The 19,320-nt window shown below is 39.9% G+C and overlaps 1 protein-coding gene across 1 annotated transcript; it reads left to right on the top strand.

Annotated features, from left to right (window-relative positions):
- Positions 1–780: 780 nt before the first annotated feature.
- LOC143851527 (uncharacterized) lies at positions 781–5,418 on the top strand. Its single transcript, XM_077360987.1, has 2 exons — positions 781–3,191; positions 3,837–5,418. The coding sequence occupies exons 1-2, from the start codon at positions 2,459–2,461 to the stop codon at positions 4,163–4,165; spliced, it is 1,062 nt and encodes a 353-aa protein (XP_077217102.1). The 5' UTR covers positions 781–2,458; the 3' UTR covers positions 4,166–5,418.
- The last annotated feature ends 13,902 nt before the right edge of the window (positions 5,419–19,320 follow it).

Here is a 19,320-nt window from a genome sequence, read left to right as displayed (position 1 = left end):
ATCAAAAGAGAAGGTAGAAAAGTTGAAAGAGATACTTCTAATTTAATAAAAGGGATAATTACATTTACACCCCCTCTAGTTTCTGACACGTCCACTTCCACCCCAATAGTTTAAAACGTGACAAATACACCCCCTGTAGTTTCAATTTGTTTAAGGTTTGCCCCCTCGGCTGAAGGTTCGTCCATAGATTGAAGGGTTAGGATGATCCGATGGAGCTGATTTTTTGGGCACACCCTATCTATGTCAGGGCCCATCAAATGAACGCTTTGGATCATCCAAATAATGTGGGCCCATACCCGAATCCAAAGCTTTTGGTAGTGCTTGGATTCGGGTATGGGCCCACATTATTTGGATGATCCAAAGCGTTCATTTGATGGGTCCTGACATAGATAGGGTGTGCCCAAAAAATCAGCTCCATCGGATCATCCTAGCCCTTCAATCTATGGACGAACCTTCAGGAGGCAAACCTTAAACAAATTGAAACTACAGGGTGTATTTGTCACGTTTTAAACTATAGGCGTGGAAGTGGATATGTGAGAAACTAGAGGGGGTGTAAATGTAATTATCCCTTAATAAAAAAGTCTCTCCAGATAGATGAAACATGTTTTCATCATTTGGAAAATGTATACACCCTTTTGTTTTTTAGAGAAATGTTATCCTAAATCTCTTTTCAAAGGCAGATGAGATGCCAAATGTTATTTTCTATGTGGTGCTAGTCATGGGATTATTTGTCAGATGTGAGATATCGATGTTTGTCGTTTGTCCAAGGGCTTTGCTTTGTTAGTGTTTTGGAATAGAGTTCTATTAATTTCAGCTTACTATTCTCCCAAATCCGTTTCTCATCTTCAAATTTTTGTTAGAAGAAGACTGCACCCGCATCTTGGAAGGACCGATCACTACGTATGGAGGAAGAGCCCTCATATTACAGCGTCGGTCTCCAGGTTGCCCTTTAAAATGGCAAAAGCTATCATCTCTACAAATATGGATCCGGTTTCCAGCCCTCGACCTCAAGTTCTGGACTCCAAAAGGCCTAGGAAAGCTAGCAAGTATCATTGGTCAACCCATGTATATGGATACTCAAACTGCTGAGTCAACCAGACTAACTTTCGCTAGAGTTTGTGTCTCCATCTCAGCCACAGCATCCTTCCCAGACCATGTGAGAATCCAGACCCCCACGGGACTCGAAATCTAAGAGGTGGAGTACAAATGGAAACCAATTGCCTGCCAAACTTGTGAAGATTTTGGTCACTCACAGGCAACCTGCCCCCTTACTGCCCAGACTACCAAGCCAAATCTGCCTCCTAAAAAGGAATGGGTTAAAAAATCTCAGCAAAAAGAAGCACCAACTCAAAATGTCCAAGCTCAACCTCAGACTCAATCGCCTCCAGTCCAAAAAGAAAAAGCTCAAAAAGGGCCCAGTCGTGACCACAGCTCCATCTCCCAAAATTCTTTCAGTGTCCTTGATGGTCTGGAAGACTCAGAACATGGGCTTCTTCCCTCTGAGAAAACTGCCAATTCTGAACCTCATGCTCCCCCACCTGACTCTGAAATTCATGAATCCCAATCCTCACCGGAACCAAAACCAAAGTCCCCACACTATGCAATCCCCTCAATGGCTACAGCTAAAGCATCCTCTAAACCCCAATCTACTTCTCTGCCCCAAGTTGTCCAAAATTCACAAGACCATGCCACCAACCGGTTATCTCAAAACCAGGACACAATTGACTCTACAGGAGCCCCAAAAACAACCAAAGGTTCATCATGTCAATGAAAATTGTTGGTGCCTGAAATATAAGGGGACTTTGTTCAAGTTCGAAAAGAAAAGAGATTGCTGCCTTCATCAAATCAAATAATCTCCCTATCTGTTGCTTATTAGAAACCAAAGCCCAATGTCACAAAATTAAAGACTATTCCATGGGAATTTCAGATGGATGGCGCTTCCATGGGAACTACTCCACTGTAACCAAAGGCAGAATTTGGATTCTATGGAATCCCCAAGTAGTCAAAGTCTCTGTCAAAGAAGAATCAAGCCAGATGATTCATGCCGAGGTGCTGATTCTCCAATCTAAAGAAACTTTTAAGCTTACTGCCATTTATGCTCATAATTATAACATTTCTAGGAGAACTCTCTGGTCTGATCTCGAGGAGCTTGGGTCAAGGATCAATGATCCCTGGATCCTCATTGGTGATTTTAATACAGTGCGATATGCTGAGGAAAAGCAGGGAGGGGCCCCTGCTGACCCTTCTAATATGGATGACATCAACTCGTGCCATTCAGAACTGCAGCCTGTTAGATCTAAGAGCTGTGGGGCATAAGCTCACATGGAATAACAGAGCCATCTCTGGGGAGAGGAAATATGCAAAATTGGACAGGGACCTGATAAATGACCTCTAGTTACATTCCCACCCAATCTCCCATGCTGAAATCCTAGCTCCTGGAATCTCAGATCACTGCAAGATGACAGTATCTCTTAATGCCTACAACAGTTTTGGCCCTAAACCCTTCAAATTTATGAACATGTGGCTCCAGGACAATTCTTTGTACTCCACTGTCGAAATGGCATGGGCTGTTAAGGTCTCTGGTAACCCCATGTTTTCTTTCACTCAGAAGCTAAAGGAAGTAAAGAAGCATCTAAAAGATTGGAATGAAGGTATTTTTGGCAGGATTGATATTGAAACTCCCATTATTAAAAATTCGCTCAAAAAAGTTCAGAATTCTCTGACCCTTGACCCTGCAAACCGCAATCTGATCAACGAAGAAAATTCCCTCCGAAGTAAGCTGATTGAATATTCGATGAAAGAAGAATTTCTGCTCAAGCAAAAATCTCGAATCCAATGGCTCAACCATGGTGATTCGAATTCTAAGTTCTTCCACACTGCAGTCAAGTCCCGAATCAACTCGAATAGTATCCTTGCAACTAGGATGGACGATGGATCTATAACTGAAGACCATGCTGAGATCTCCAATCTGTTTGTAAATTACTTCCATAGAGTTCTAAATAATGGAAAGGTTCAGCTTAGAGAAACCCCAAATCCGATTAGAAAGCTTTCTACGGAGGACTCAATTTCTCTAACTAGAGAAGTTACTGCAGAAGAGATTCGTGATGCGGTTTTTAAGGCTAGTAGAGACAAAGCCCCGGGGCCTGATGGATTCACTGCTCGATTCTTCCAATCCTTTTGGTATCTCATTGGTAAGGATTTCACAAAAGCGGTCCTAAACTTCTTTACTCACGGAAAACTCTTGAAAGAGGTGAATTTCACTTTCATTACCCTTATCCCCAAAACTGCTGATGCCTCTTCCCCATCCAAATATCGACCCATTTCTTTATGTAATTTCATGTACAAGACCATAACCAAAATTATGGCCTCTAGATTGAGAATGGTAATCCACTCCCTTATTAGTCCAAACCAATCAGCCTTCATTAAGGACAGATACATTCAAGAAAATATCCTCCTAATGCCGATATTCTCCATAAATTCCATCTTCCATCCCCCAATCCGGCAATGTGCATCAAAATTGATCTCACCAAAGCCTTTGACAATGTCAATAGAAGTGCTCTCCTGGATTTTATGAAAAAACTGGGATTTAACAGCATTTGGCTGAACTGGGTATCAGCATGCATTTCCAACCCTTTTTTCTCTGACATTCTTAATGGATCCCCTAAAGGCTACTTTTCTTCATCCAATGGTCTGCGCCAGGGGGATCCCCTTTCTCCTCTATTGTTTTGTATTTCAATGGAAATGATCTCCATTACTATTGATAAAAGTCTCCAAAAACAGCGCATTTCCACCCCTTTTATATGCAGACATTGCTATCACTCACCTCTTATTTGCAGATGATCTAATGGTGTTCCTAAAGGGTGATATTACGTCAACCAAAGGCATTCTCAAGTGCCTCAGCAGGTTTTCAAAGATCTCAGGCCTTGAAGCCAATCTGGAGAAAAGCGAAATTTTCTTCTCAGGTCTGCATTCAAGGACAAAGCAGAACATTTTGCAGCTGATGAACATCAAGGAAGGCTCATTCCCCATTAAGTATCTTGGGCTCCCCCCGGTCACAAGCAGATTGAGTATCAGAGATTGCTCTTCTCTGGTCTCCAAAATTCAAGCAAAAATTTCAAGTTGGAGTAGTAGGCATCTTAGTCAAGCGGGCCGAGTTGAACATTGAAAATCTGTGCTAAATGCTTTCCAGATATATTGGTCCTCTACTTTCAATATCCAAAAGGGGTGCTGGAAAACATTGAAAGAATCTTCAGCAATTACTGTTGGGGAGACACTCCGGAAAAAAGAAAATTTCACTCCATTGGCTGGGGCGACATCTGTAAACCAAAAGAGGAAGGTGGCTTGGGTCTCCGCAAGCTTGTTGAGGTGAACCAAGCGTTAGGGATCAAGTGTCTATGGAACATGTTTAACAAGCCGGACTCTCTTTGGTCCTCTTGGGTGCACTCCAAATATATAAAAGGGCAAAATTTTTGGACCATGAAAATGCCGGCTAGAGCTTCCTGGGGAGTCAGAGGTATCATGAGAGCGAGAGACTCTGCTAAGAAGTTCATTTGCTATAATGTTGGCAAAGATGAGGAAGTGGATTTTTGGTTACAACCTTGGCACCCAAAGGGCCCCCTCGATCAATTTTTAAGGCACAGAGCAAACCTCACTTTGGCATCCGCCCACTCTCTCTCGCAACTTCATAATAGAAATGGTTGGAAACCTAGATTGGAAAAGCACTCCCCGAGGGAGGAAATGGCAATTCTCAAAAACTCCATCTTCAACAACCAAAACAAAAACTTTCCAATATGGAAACCAACTACTGATGGTGAGTTTTCCTCCGAGAGCTGTTGGGATTCAATCCATGTTAATTATCCAAAACCCCCCTGGTCAATCACTCTCTGGGGCATTCTCAGAATTAATGATGGGTTTGGTATAGCAATATTTTCTCTTCTCACAGATCCGGAGGAGATTTTTGGGCTGGAGCTTCTTGCTATCAAAAATGGCATTGACCTGGCCCTGCGCCATAGCTCTTATAGCATTTGGATTGAATCGGACTCTTCTTACGCAGTTGACATTGTAAAGAAATCTGCAAAGTGCCCCTGGAACCAGATTAACAGAGTCCACCAAATCCACAATCTCCTTGAAAAATTCCACAACCGGAAAATCACCCATGTGTGGAGGGAAGGAAATATTGCTGCCGATATCCTCTCCAAAAGAGGCTTCCCGGCAAAAGGAGAAGATTTGTGTATGAGTGTGATCACTCCGGAGCTTCAGGACTCTATTCTCAAAGACAGTGTCAGTATGATTTATGCTAGAATGTAATCTTTCCTTTTATGCTAGCCTTTGGGTGCTAGCCTCTTGGCTTATTAGCCTTTCGATCCTTATGTATTTTCTTCTTGCTAGCTAATATATTCTGGTCGAGGTCTTGCCTAACCCGAGCTTACTCACCAAAAAAAAAAAAAAGGGTCACAAGGCTATATGCAGAGCCTAAAACCAAAAGACCAAGAGATAGATGTTCGTTTGAGATCTTGAGGAGGATAAGATAGAGATTGAGAGAGCGGGGAGAGAGCATACCGTTGGGCATTGGAAGGACATTAAAATTTCGGAGATTTTTCCAGGGGGGCATTAAAATCTCAAATTGAGATGGAGATTGAGAGACCAAGAGAGAGGGGAGATGGAGAGAGGGGGAAATTGTGGGAACAAACTGCTAAAATCATTAAAACCCATAAAATCGTTAGAAAGTTTGGAAGAAATCCCTAAAAAATAGCATCGGTGAAGCAAGATTTGGCTTTTGCCTTTAAAGGGTTAAATATTTTAACGGGAGGATGTTTGCCCCTCTTCACAAAAACTGGAAAATTGATGGGGGCAAGGGGTAGTATTAGAATTTTGGAAGCTTTATATAAAAAAAAATTTGAGATTTTTCCGGGTGGGCAATTGCCCCCACTTGACCCCCTGGCTCCGCCCTTGCTCACGAATAACGGGAGTTTTTCTCCCAATGCGATTTTTCTCTGATATTTTACAAAACTTTAAAGTCTTCTAGTTTCTTTGTTTTTGATCGGAATCTAGTGTCGTTGGACTCGTTGGAAAGCTCGTGGCGATAGGTTTCGAAAGTGTCCAACGAAGAAGGCGAAAACTTGTTGGAACTCGTGGGACGACAAAACAAGGTATAAATCCCCCTTTTTCGAACCTAACCCATATGGAAACAATGTATTCAAGATGGTTAATACGAAAATCACGTTCTACTCTTATATCTTGATCAGATTCTCCGGTTCTAGGAACGGTCTCCAGAGGCTTGTTCTTCTTCTAGAACTTCTCTCCTCTTGGATTTAGGGCTTCTCCTGAAGATGATGGGGCCAAAGAAATAACATGAGCGAGTAATATACGAGGGAAAGAATAGAAACCTAAAAAACTAGTGGAAGGTTTTTTTCATGCCACATGGCAAGTGGGGATTTGTTGAGTTCCTATTGGGTTATACTTCTGCTTTTCCTCTTTTCCTAAGCTCTGTTCACTTGCCTTCTCGAGAAATGAGAGGAAAGGAAAATAGCCAAAATTTTCTCGCGATTCTTGCTTTTCGCCGTTCGTTTCATTTCCCGTGAAAATCGAAATACCCATGGGCTCTGTTCACTTGCCTTCTTGAGAAAGGGAAGGAGAAGAAAGTAAACCGAATTTTTCCGTGATTGGACATGATTTGACATTTTCCGCCGTTCACTTGTTTTCTCGGGAAAGCGGAATTACACAGGTGGAACATATAAATAATGACATGGAAAACCAACTTTCTTGCACTTTCCTTCTAAATTTTCTCACCAAAAGGATGGGAAGATCACTTTCCTGAGAAAACCACTTTGCCTGCATACTTTCTTTTCCTTTCTCGGCCAAGTGAACAACGGAATTTTCTCACAAAAGGAATTTTCTCACAGTTTCTTTTTCTTTCTTTTCCAGTTTTTCACGTCGGATTCTTTTCCTTTCTTTTCTTTTCCTGGAGCTAGAAAACAAGTGAACAGAGCCTTAGGCTTCCATTTTCGCTGAAGGTGATCTTTTAGAGCTGCAAAGTAGGGTTTTCTGCCAAGGAAATAGCCATAGAGACAGCTTTTCCATTTGGATTTTGCTTCCTCAAAGTCCTCCATCTCAAAGATTGCCTCCGTGAATCCCTCCTCAGTGTGAATTGGGGAGTGAAAATCAATTTTTGTTTCAACTAGTTCAGTTACGGGAGAGAAACGGTTAGTCCAAGGTTTAGTTATTTTCAGAGGTTGTGGGTTTGGACGACCGGGTTCTGGGATATCAGATGGGGGAGGTGATGCTCTAAGGCTCCGTTCACTTGTTTTTTCAGGAAAGGAAAAGAAAAGGTTTCCCGAGAATCTGATGTGGCAAAAGGAAAAGAAATCCCGAGAAACTGTGCAGGAAATGGTTTCTCGCGCCTGTTCACTTGCCAATTAAACATTGGTAGGAAACACAAACATAAAAAATCATTTTAAACATAAACATAAACATAAACATTGGCAGATACCTTGGATTGGTGTGTGTTTTACATGTTTGTATGCGGTGGAGCTAGATTGAAGTAATACATGTGGGGGATGAGTCATCCCCATCCCAACAAAAGTGAGGATAGTAAAACATGGGTAACCACAACTGATCAATGAGAGGGTTAAATGGTCATTGAATAGAGGTACATATCCCTTGTTATACCATACAGACAAATTCCTGAATAGAGGTACATATATTAAAATTCCTGAATCAATTGACCCTTTTTTGTGTACAAACAAATTAATTGGAAAATGTTTTCAGTAATAAGTTTTTCATTCACAACATTACAGTACTGTGAACAAACTGGGCTTTATGCCATTCAAAAAAAATTGGGCTTTATGCTAAATCACCTTAAAAAATTGGGCTTTATGCAATTCAAAAAAATTGTTGTACAGGTTTTCAGAGAATCAGTGTTTACTCCACAAATTACAGCGTCGAATGAGGAGGGTTTTATCAAACCCTCCTTCACAGAGCAAATTACAGTGTCGATTGGTTGGGTTTCTAACCTTCTTTACAGAGCCAATCGAAATCAAAACCTCCATCTACCATGAAAATTATCTGTGATAGCAGAATAGAAGCTAAAGCAAAAAAAAAGTTGAAATCTCCATCGTCTTCTTCCTCTTCTATATTTTTTGGCTTCCCTTCTGGCATCTTAGCTACATTACGATGGAGAATAAGCTGAAATCATAGATTTTTTTTGGGCTTCCCTTCTGCCATCTTTGCTAAGAATAAGGCAAAAGACAATAACCCTAAAAAGCTGAAATCAAACCCATGATCTTGTTCTTCAAGCCATAAAACCCATTTCTAAACCCTAACTATTATCTTCTTCTTTCAGCCAAGAAACCCATTTCTAAACTCCAACTATTGTCTTCTTTTTCGAGCCAAGAAACCCATTTCTAAACCCACCATTATCTTCTTCTTCCACCCAAAAAAACCCAAGAACCCTAATTCATATTAATTGAAAAAAGAAGAAGAAACCCACGCTGGTCGAGGAAGAAGATGCTCGAGTTTGTTTTTTCTCGAGGAAGAAGAAACCCACGCTGGTCGAGGAGGAAAAAACCCACCTTGAAACGAGCCAGGAGGAGTCACTCTTGCCTGTTATTTTTTTTTCTCTCGCCTTCTTGTTTCGCAACACACGAGTTTCTTTTCCTGGGAAACCAAATCGCACCAAATTAGTCGGATTTGGTTTCCCACTCTTGTGGGAAAAGAGAGATATCCACATCATTATTTGCCATGTATTTCATTTTCCACTTAGACTATGTTATTTTCCCAGGAAAACAAGTGAACACCCTCATTTTAGCTTTCTGGGGAAAAAATGGTATTTTCCCGAGATTCGATTTCCCGAGAACGCAAGTGAACAGAGCCTAAGGGGAGAGTTCCTAGAGATAGGGCCTGGAGATGGGGCATAAGATTTGTTTAGCACAATTTGATTTGCAAGCTTCAGTAATAGGCGGGAAAGATTCGTTTGAATTTTCAAAAGGTGGTAGAGGGTATGAAGTCTCAATATTGGAATTTGGGACAGCTGTCAGGCGGGAAATATGAAACTCCAGTTGGTTTGAATTTTTGCCAAAAAGCATTTCCACCTTACCCGCCTGAACTAACGTCTGGTTAATATCTGGGGTAGGGCCTGAACTGGGGTAGGTGAGCTGGGTTTACCACAAATAGAAGGCTCTAAACCAGGGGATTTAGACTTACCAGATAAAGCAAAAATGTTTGGGTTCTCAGCAAGGGAGGATGATGGGCTGAGGTTGTCTGCTGGATCATGGTCTGGTTCATGGCTATTTTTGGAAGAGATTGAGGTTTCGGAAACATACTTTCCAAAGGCGGATGAAGATTGGTATCCTTCATTATTGGCTAGAGGAGTTTCAAGGAAAAGCTTCAGCTTTGGAGCAGGGGGGAGGAGCAAATGCTCGGAGGGTTTCAGGGTCATAGGATACTGAGTTTGATGGAAGGAAAGAAGGGTTTGGTAATTCAACTCTTCTGGGTTTCCTTGGAGTGGAAGAGATGGGTTTGGGAAGTCTTTTGTGGTTGCGGGTCCCTGATCTGACAAAGCATTCAGGGGATTCAGATCCAGAACTTGTAGGACCGAGACTTATATCTCCAAAGAGTCTCGAGTGAAGTGCTGAGGGAGGGTTTGGACTTAGGCTCTCTGGTTTGAATTTGAGGGAACTTGGAGGACTAGGCCTCGCAGCGAGGTCCGAAAACGATGGTTAGATTTTGTCGAAGCAATATTCATCTTCGAGTTCTTGCACGGTTTGAGGAACACCATCCTGGAGGGACTTCCTGAAGTCTTCTCCGTCTTCATCAGGGAGAAGGCCAATGTCACGGCTTGTCTGGTATTTACCCTGAAGGTTGCCTAGGAAGTTGAAAATTTTTTCCGAAGGGGAACTTTGCGTCGGCCACCCTTCTCCTTCCACTCTCCGTATAGGGGAATTTTTTATTTTTCCAGGATCAGGAGGTTCCATTTCTAAAAAAAGGGGTGTGAACAAAAGGCAAGGAAATCCAAACGAGATGCAGGGCTTGGTTCTTTGAAACCTACCTTAGTCTTGTGACCTTTAATTACTTGAGGGAGAATGTTATTACTTATTTATTGTTGGAAATAAATACCAAGAGATTTTTATATGTTGTGAGGTTATTTGCTGGGTACCGCCTATTTACTGTGGCCCAACAAATGAAAGGATTGGATCATCCTATGAAGTAGGCCCACGACACCTCTTGAAAAATATGGGACTTTACGCACACAACATATAAAACCTCTAAATTTCCAAAAATTATATTGTGGCTTCAAGGGTGGGACCGTTTTGATGGTACTCGACGGTCGGGCACCCTATAAACTCCTAAGGGTGTGTTTGGCGTACCGTTTGAAATAGCGTTTAAAATGCCGTTTTGCAAAACGGCATTTCGGTTCAAAACGGTGTTTTGCCAAACTGCGTTTTCATGTTTGGTTGGCCAGATCAAAACGGCAAACAGAAGTATTGTGTGTTTGGTTGCAAATGCCCCAAAACAGAGTTTTAGTGGTAAAATGACTAAAAAGGGCATTGTTACGGACCTCCCCCCCTCCGTTTGCAAAACACCGTTTTGAGGGTTCAAAACGGTGTTTCAAACGGTGGCTGCGCACCCAAACACTCCAAAACGGTGTTTTAAACGGTACGCCAAACACGCACTAAATTTCAATCTCTTACTTAGGTCGTGTTTGGATTGCAAGAATTCTTTGGAAAAGTTTAGAAAATAATTTTTTGCAGGATTTTTTTGGAGAAGTTTAGAAAATAGTTTTTTTTTTCAAAATTTCATGCTTTTCCATAGTTTTGTGACATGAAAAAAATTCTTTTCCACAGTTTTACAAAATGATTTTCCATAATTTTATTTACATGGACCTTTATTTTATAATGACATCCCTAAAATTTATCATTTCCTTCTAAATTGTCAAAATAAAAAAATATCTGAAGAAAACATTTCCACAAGAAATGTTTTTCTTGCAATCCAAACAGTGCCTTAAGGTAGAGAAAGTTTCAGGAAGCATGGAGGATCCCATGTATAACAACCATTGTTTGCCCCCTCTAGCACAAATTCCTGGCTCCACCCCTGTTCGTGAGTTGGTCGAAGCTTGTGTTCGGTCGACCAAATGGGCCTTCGGTTGACCGAATCGAAGTTACTAGATTTTTTTTTTAAATTTTGGATTTTTAGTTTCGATCGACCGGACAAGGGCTCAATCGAACGACCACCCTCTTCTAGTTTTTTGGTGTTCGGCTTCAGTCGACCTAAGAGGGGCTGCTCGACGGAACATGGGTTTTTTCCTAGTATTAATTCTCGTCGTTTTGGGCATTTTATTCGACATCTATGTAATCAATCTTGACGTTTGGATTCACTAAGACATCTTTCCCACATTGAACACAGGTGATTGAAGTTTGGGAATACAAACAGCATTGGGTCTACCATCGAAGTACATATGGGATTGCTTTAGTATTTTGACACCAAACCTTCTGTGATAATCCCTTGAAATTATCATATTTCTTACGGAATCCAGCTTATATATAACCTGATATGTAACCCTCTTAGATAAACCCTAGATCTAGCATGCCTCTGTGCTTTGGTATTTCTAGCATTCCAATGCAGTTCACTTGCCTCATCGTTGTTTTGACTATGGATATGCTATTCACTGATTACCATGTTGATTCATGCAAACCACAGTTCATGTTCTTAACTTTGAATGGATATGCTTACATGACTACTGTGATATTTTATTTTCACACGTCTTGTGTGGCTTAGGTTTAAACTTTGGATCCCGCCAGTGCGGTATTAATGCATTGGCATTTCTGGGTCCAAAGCACTAGTGACTTAGTACATCCTGAGAGTACACAGATGGATCTGAAGGGAAATCCCCGTTGGAATAATATGAAGAGGGAGATAGCTATGTATGTGGCCCATTATTTGACTTGTCAGTAGGTCAAGATAGAGCACCAAAGACCTGCTAGACCATTACAAACTCTTTCCATTCTTGAATGGAAGTGGGAAAGGATCACCGTAGACTTTGACTTTGTGACCGGATTGCCTCGTACTCCGAAAGGAAATGATGTTGCGTGGGTGATTGTGGATAGATTAACAAAATCAGCTCACTTTCTGGCTATCATGATGGGTATGATACTTGAACGGTTGGCAAAACTATGTAATGTGCATATTGTCAGATTGCATGGAGTGCCAGTGTCTATAGTGTTAGGCTGTTATGGTTTTTGGTTTTCGATTTTCTGATACAGTATCTAGAACCATGCTATCTATGTTTTTCGGTTCAGAATGCAAGAGTTGTGCACTGTCAATGACGAGATTTGCAAGCGACTCAAAGTTCAATTCATGCTCAAAGTGTTAGAAAGGTTAGAAAAATCCCGAGCAAAATTACTACACGTAGCGGAAAATTAAACCGTATAGAACAAAATTTTTGCTCTAACCCAGGATTCCAGGGACTAATTGATTTTATAGTGATTTAATAAACATAAATATAAATACCTTATTTTTCTGATGAGAAGAAAAACATCTGCATGATCTACTCCTCGAAAATCGGCCAACGATCTAATCGATGCGAAACCACAAGTTGAACCGATGGATTCCTTTCGTTGCACAAATGATCTTGTAAACAACTCTTTGTTTACTTTATAATCTGATCTAAATCAAATTATAATATGGGAATATATATTTAGATTAATGGAGCTTGGTTGGATGTTTTTCTTGGGCTTAGAAAAGACAAAACTAGTTGATGGAATTGAAGAAGAAGAAGAAGAGAAAAGACTTTGGGGTGTCTCTACCAATTTCCAGCACAAGGAATTATGGAAGAGCTGTTGCAAACTCTATTCCTTTGTCTTGTATTTATATAGTTCTCAATTTTCATATGCACAATCCAAAGTTTCTAGAGAATTCTTAAAAATAATAGAAACTAGCCACAATTGGAAGCTCCAATTTGGAAACAAGCTAGTCTGCTTTTTCAAAATAGAAACCTGTAAGCCCAAGGGTTTTCATGGGTTAATCATTCACCTTACCTTCTTGTTTTGATGCTAGCAAACTCAAATTGATTAGCATTTGAGGAAAAAGAGTGTGCGCTCAAGCGTTTTTCCAATTCATGCGGTTGAAGAGAGAGGAAGGTTCTCATTGGCTGTTGATAGTGGGCCCCAGAACTTACGCATTCTCGACTTTTGCTTCTTTCGGAGAAAAGACAACGCATCTTCTCTCTCTACTGTTGAAACCCTATCTGGTTTTTAGAGTTTGAGAAGACCCAAATCGAAGGCGCCTTCCATCCTATCTTCTTCGAGCGGCGACCTCCTCCCCTCCGACCATCTTCTCCACCCATCCGCAAGCCCAAGGTTAGTTTCTTCCTGAGTTCTCCTTCTTTTTTTTGCTTTTAATCAGAGAGAAATACCACCATACAATTCTCCAGGTGTGTTTCCCTTTTCTTCTTTTTCTTTTCAGTTAGGTTTCAGATTTGGTTTTGTTTTCTGCCTCCCTCATTTTTTTCCTGAATCCAAGCACCTGTCAGCCTTCAAGAAATCGATTAGGCTGCATATTTTGGGGTTTTTGTTTCTTTTGATAGGTAGGGTTTGTAATTTTTGTGATTTTTTCCAGATAGGTATTAGGTTTTTAGTTTGGTTTCTCAAGTATTCCATGCTTTGTTGGTTCCTTTTTCTCCTGAATCCAAGCATCTGTTAATCTTCAAGAAATCGAGTCGGCTGCATATTTAGGGTTTTTTGTTTCTTTTTTCAATTGTTGTGATTTTTTCAGCTCGGTATTTTTTCCAGTTAGGTATTAGGTTTCGAGTTTGGTTTCTCAACTATTCCGTGCCTTGTTGGTGGAGAAAACCCTCTCTCATTTTGTAAATTTGGGATTTTTTCAGCTAGGATTCAGATCTAGGGACTATTTCTCTAATGCACAAAGTTCACATGGCTTTTCTCAATTTTCTCATTTAATTACCTGATTAGAGTTTTTTGAGGAAGGCTTTCGATTTCAAAAAAAGAACTTGATTTGGTATGGCAGGAGGTTTGTATTAATTTATGTGATAGGCACTCTTTCATTCCATTAACTTTTAGGTAAGTTCTTTTAACTTATCACTATTGAGTATGAAATGGGTTGTGCCCATACAAAATTCAAATGATCTTTGAGACTGTGTAGGGCAATTTTCATGGAATTCTGTCAGTTTTTTAAATCTCAAGGTTTTTATAGGTATTTATTGAATTCATATATGATAAGCTCTGGGCTGGAAAGAGCCTTTCCTAATTCTTGTTATTGTATTTCCTGTGGATCTTTAGCTCAAACAGGTAGAGCACTTGAGAAATGGGTCTCAAGAAGATGGTGGTTCGAATCCACCAAGATCCCTAACTTTGCACTAATTTGATTCATTTTTTATGCTAGTCTAGTCCACGCTTCCATCTCTTGGAAATTCAATTGGATTTTGGCAACAAATAACAAAGATTTCTCTAAATGTGCATGCTTTCTTTCGAGATCATTGGAATTGTCTAGCACAGAAAGGACCTCCCTATGTCTACATCTTATTTTTTTTTATTAATGATAGTCTCTAGTGGATCTGATTTTTAACTCAAATGTTGGGTCGAGTGGTGTTCAACTATTATTCAGTCGAGTGTGTTAAAGTGTTGGGTTTTAATCCACTTTCCTTTTCATTTTACTAAATGTTTTTAAGACAACACAGTTACTAAATGTGAAGATTTATGCTTGGTAAATGTGGATTAAAGCTTAGTTTTCAAGGTCAAATGATTTTTGGGTATTTTGTTTGTATATATATAATCCACATGAGTTATTTTCTTTGATTAAATTTCCCTTTATTCATAATCATATGAACTTTATAGTGGTAAAATTGAGGGTTGAAGTGTGGCTTCAATTTCCATGGAAAGAAACTCAAGGAGTTAATGTGTTGTAACCTGAGAAAATAGGGTTGGAGTGTGGCTTCTTATTTGCCCAGGACATTGAAGGGTCCTTTTCTTAACTAGATGTCAATCTAAAGTCTCACACATACTATTGCACAAGCTTAACTAAAACAATCTTCCAATGCATAGAGACTAAGTCAATGCTACTCCCTAAACTAAAACTATTGCACAACATTGTTGAAGTACAAATGATTAATTAACACCAACAGCTTAAAGCTTTTGGCATAAATGGAATGCTCATTCTTGAAAACAATGGCCCACTTACTTAACTGGTCAACCTCACTAAGGTTGAGTAATGTTCTCATAACATGAACTTGCATCTCCACACATTCTTGAATTTATATGTATTTCTTTTCTTAGTTTTTTTAATGTTTTTGGGTGGTTTGAACAATTTCATAACTAACATGTCTACAATGTTATTGTTGATATCATTAGTTGGACTTTATTTTCTTCCAGAGTTGCCATAGGTCCCATTGATTGTAGCACTAAGTTCCATGTTTGGACGCCTGGTAGAAGAACAGTCAGTGTGCATTGCTCATGGTAAGCATTCACCATAAGTCTATACACAAGCATGGTTTTGAAGTACTGGAGATCATTCCAAATAACATCACTACAAGAGATGAATAGCTATTCTACAACAACAACCATTACATCTAATGAGTATGAGGGAAAAATGAAATACCTTGTTGTAATATTAGATAATGCATTTTAATACCATCTCAAGGACAGTGATTAAGGATCTTGGTGGATTCGAACCACCATACTCCTGAGAAACATAGGTTAGGCTATGTTTCTCAAGTGCTCTTCCATTTGAGCTAAAGATCCAGAAGAAGATAGTTGGAATCAAGAGCCACTCAAAGTGGATCAATGAACATGTGCTTGGTGCAAAAATACATGTGCTCAGAGCATTCTATTCAAAAGATAAAGCTTGTGAGAAAGGAATTGGGTGAAAAAATAAACTTTCTTTGGTCCAAAATCAGCAATACAAACCAAACCACAAAATGCCCAACACACCCATGTACCATAGGAGGGAAATCACTTAGCCCAAAAAAGAAATCAGTAATTGTCATTCCAGTACTGCATGCCAAAAAAGCTTCAAAAGAGTACTGATCCTAGAAAGATCCTCTATGTTGCAAGAAGGAAATTATATGGAAAAGCAACGACCGGATATGGCTAGCCACAGAATTGGCAATCAATTTGAATCAAATGCCAACAACTCAGGCTTCATAACAACCAAATAAGCATAATAACCTCAACACTAGATTAGATGGTACAAATGAAGCAGCATGTGTGTGCAAGTGTCTTCAAGTAAAAATTCCTCTAAACAGATCTGTTCTCTCACAACTTTGTGACAATTTGTCAGGCCTCTATTCAATCAATTGTAAACTGATGACTCAAGTACATCTTCCAAGTAGCAAGAAGAGCTTATGTAACTCAAACATCAGCAAAGGAAAATTCAACTAATTGAGAGTGATACAAGAAGTCGCGTGAGAGTAGTTCGATCCACTACATGGAAGGTTAAAAAAAAAGTCTGATGATGAGGTCTTGAAGGTAATCCATGAATATTATCGACAGTGGCATGCAAAAATTGTCCACAAGACAATTCCTAACAGAAATTCTTTTGCTTTTCTGAGGTTTTGAAAAAAAGCTCAGATCAGATCCAACAAAATTTCTGACAAATTTGAAATGAACTTCCAGAAATCAATTCAATTCTTCAAAAAGAATGATTCCTAGGCCATATCTAAAGGAAATTATACTTGAGAAACCAAACTCAAAACCTAATACCTATCTGGAGAAAATCACAAAAATTAGAAACCCTACCTATCAAAAGAAATAAAAAACCCAAAATATGCAGCCTAATTGATTTCTTGAAGGCTGACAGGTGCTTGGATTCAGGAAAAAAAAACGAGGGAGGCAGAAAAAAAAACCATATCCGAAACCTAACTGAAAAGAAATAGAAGAAAAGGGAAACATACCTGGAGAATTATATGGTGGTATTTCTCTCTGATTAAAAGCAAAAAAAAAAAAAAAAAGGAGAAAAAGAGAGTAAAACCAGGAAGAAACTAACCTGGGGCTTGCGGATGGGTGAAGAAGATGGTCGGAGAGGTCAAGGCCGCCGCTCGGAGAAGATAGGATGGAAGGCGCCTTCGATTTGGGTCTTCTCAAACTCTAAAAACCAGATAGGGTTTCTACAGTGGAGAGATAAGATGCGTTGTCTTTTCTCCGTAAGAAGCAAAAGTTGAGAATGCGTACGTTTTGGGGCCCACTATCAACAGCCAATGAGAACCTTCCTCTCTCTTCAACTGCATGAATTGGAAAAACGCTTGAGCGCACACTCTTTTTCCTCTTAGCATTTATGGACTAATGTGTTGCTTTGAGGTGTTGTGTTGTATACAGGAATTTCATAATCGCCATTACACAACTCCTCTCAACACATGACTTGTGGATTAAGAAGCAAAGGAACAAGAGCTTGCACTCACAGTGAAGACATCATCATTTGAAGATGTTCAAGTCAAGAAGCTCATCATGAAGATCCCACAAGTTCCTAGCAAGTGTCAAGAAGAAGCTTGGAGTTGAACTAGCCATTGGTGACACTTCATGCACCTTGCAACATGCATTGAATATTGGAGGAGAAGTCACAAGAGCCGAATCAAGTTCAAGATGTTCACTCAAGCTGAAGAAGTCCAAGGAAGTGCAGAGGAGCTGATACATTCTAAGAAGACTCAAGGTTCTTATTTTTAGAATATATTTAGAGTCCTCTTGATTTTATGTTAAATGCAATTTTAAAAGGTTTTTAAATGGTTTTCATACTCAACTTTTTACATCTTTGAAAGCCATACACATACCCAAAAATGTGTTCGAAAACCTAGGACTAAAGCTCAAAGACCATGGCCCAAAATCTCCTAAAATTTAAAGTAAAAATAAAATTTTATAAAGGGCCCGTCGACCAAGGTATCCCGGGAGACCGCGGCAAGGTAGCTGGAAATCCAGCACTTGCGGAAATTTATCGGGCCGGACGACCGGGATGATCCGGACGACTGCGGAAATAGTTTTGTTGAAATAGAACAATCAGTCATGGGTTTGGGCGGGCGACCGCCGTGGGTCGGTCGACCGAGATAGGTTTTTGAGCCGATATTTTGAGCAAACATGTTGATCTCGCCGGTCGACCGCCATGGGCCGGTCGACTGCGACGGTAAGAAATTTGAAAAAAAGGGCTCACGATCAGGGCGGTTGACCGCGGTGGCTCGGTCGACTGCGACAGTCGGGCAAACTAGCCGTTGGGGCTTTTGCGGGTTGACCTTTTCAACCGAGTTATTTACAGTTTTACCCCCAAACGGTCATATTTTCAAATACCTTATATATACATGATTAAAACCTATCTAAATAAGCTTTCGAACATTTGAGAAAGATAAAATCCCATTTCTCTTTCAGCTTTATCTTTGAAAATCAAAAGCAAAAACCTCATTGACCTTGTATTTCCACATCTTATCAAGAAGCACTCCATAGGGCTTTTATTTGCTTATTTCTTTGGAGTGATTGTGAGCTTAAACTTTGTAATCTGCCTATTAAGAGGCATTAAGAGTTTTTCTTTTTCATTTGTTCTTCATTTGTGAGGGTCTTCTCTTCGGCCCGTTAAGAATTGTGAAGACATGGTGAGGGTCTCCTCTTCGGTCCGTTAAGAAAAGTGAAGACATGGTGAGGGTCTCCAATTCGGCCTGTTAACAAAGGTGAATCATGTAAGAGGGAGTGTCCCTCGCAAGGCTTCGTGCAGAAAGGGTGTGTGCCTTTTGGAGTTGGAGAGTTGTGGTGTACGGTTGCGTGATTCGCCTTTCAAGAATCCCAACTTTAGTGGAGCATCCAATGAGGAAAACTTAGAAGAGAGGGGTAGGTCTTGTGATAGGCCGAACCACTATAAAAATCTCGTGTTTCTTGTGGATGACTCTTCTCTCTCTCTCTTACACGTTTGGTGATTGGTAATCTCTAACCCTAACTTGTTTATGCTTTTAATGGAACAAGGGTTAGTAAATGCACTTGATTTAAATGTATAAACCCTAATTGCATTATAATATCTATTTGAATAAGGGTTAGTAAATGTGCATGATTAGAATGTTTAAACCCTAGCTTAGATTAATATGCCTATTTGAATAAGGGTTAGAATTAGTAGTGCTTAATTAGTGGAGTAACTTTTAATCTCCCACCTAATTAAGCCTAAAATTTCTAATTGACCAATTCACCCCCCTCTTGGGTATTCACACTTGCATTTCAAAACCAAACAATGTGGGAATGTTTTTAGAAATTCTTAGACTTTTAGAAATCCCTAAATTGAGTTTTTCCTAGTAAAAAATGTGGTTGCTTTATTGGATAAAAACAATCCCTAAAATATCTCGTACACTCT

This window comes from Tasmannia lanceolata, unplaced genomic scaffold, assembly GCF_043159265.1.
Source record: "Tasmannia lanceolata isolate RefF3 unplaced genomic scaffold, GAP_Taslan_0.1 ptg000018l, whole genome shotgun sequence".
NCBI classification, from domain to species: domain Eukaryota; kingdom Viridiplantae; phylum Streptophyta; class Magnoliopsida; order Canellales; family Winteraceae; genus Tasmannia; species Tasmannia lanceolata.
This window is presented reverse-complemented; position numbering and strand designations above follow the sequence as displayed.

Bases quoted from the DNA above. Each gene is read 5' to 3' on its own strand.
- LOC143851527 (XM_077360987.1), top strand. From the start codon at position 2,459: ATGACAGTATCTCTTAATGCCTACAACAGTTTTGGCCCTAAACCCTTC. The intron at 3,192-3,836 runs GTAAGGATTTCA...TCTTATTTGCAG, and splicing joins ATCCTTTTGGTATCTCATTG to ATGATCTAATGGTGTTCCTA.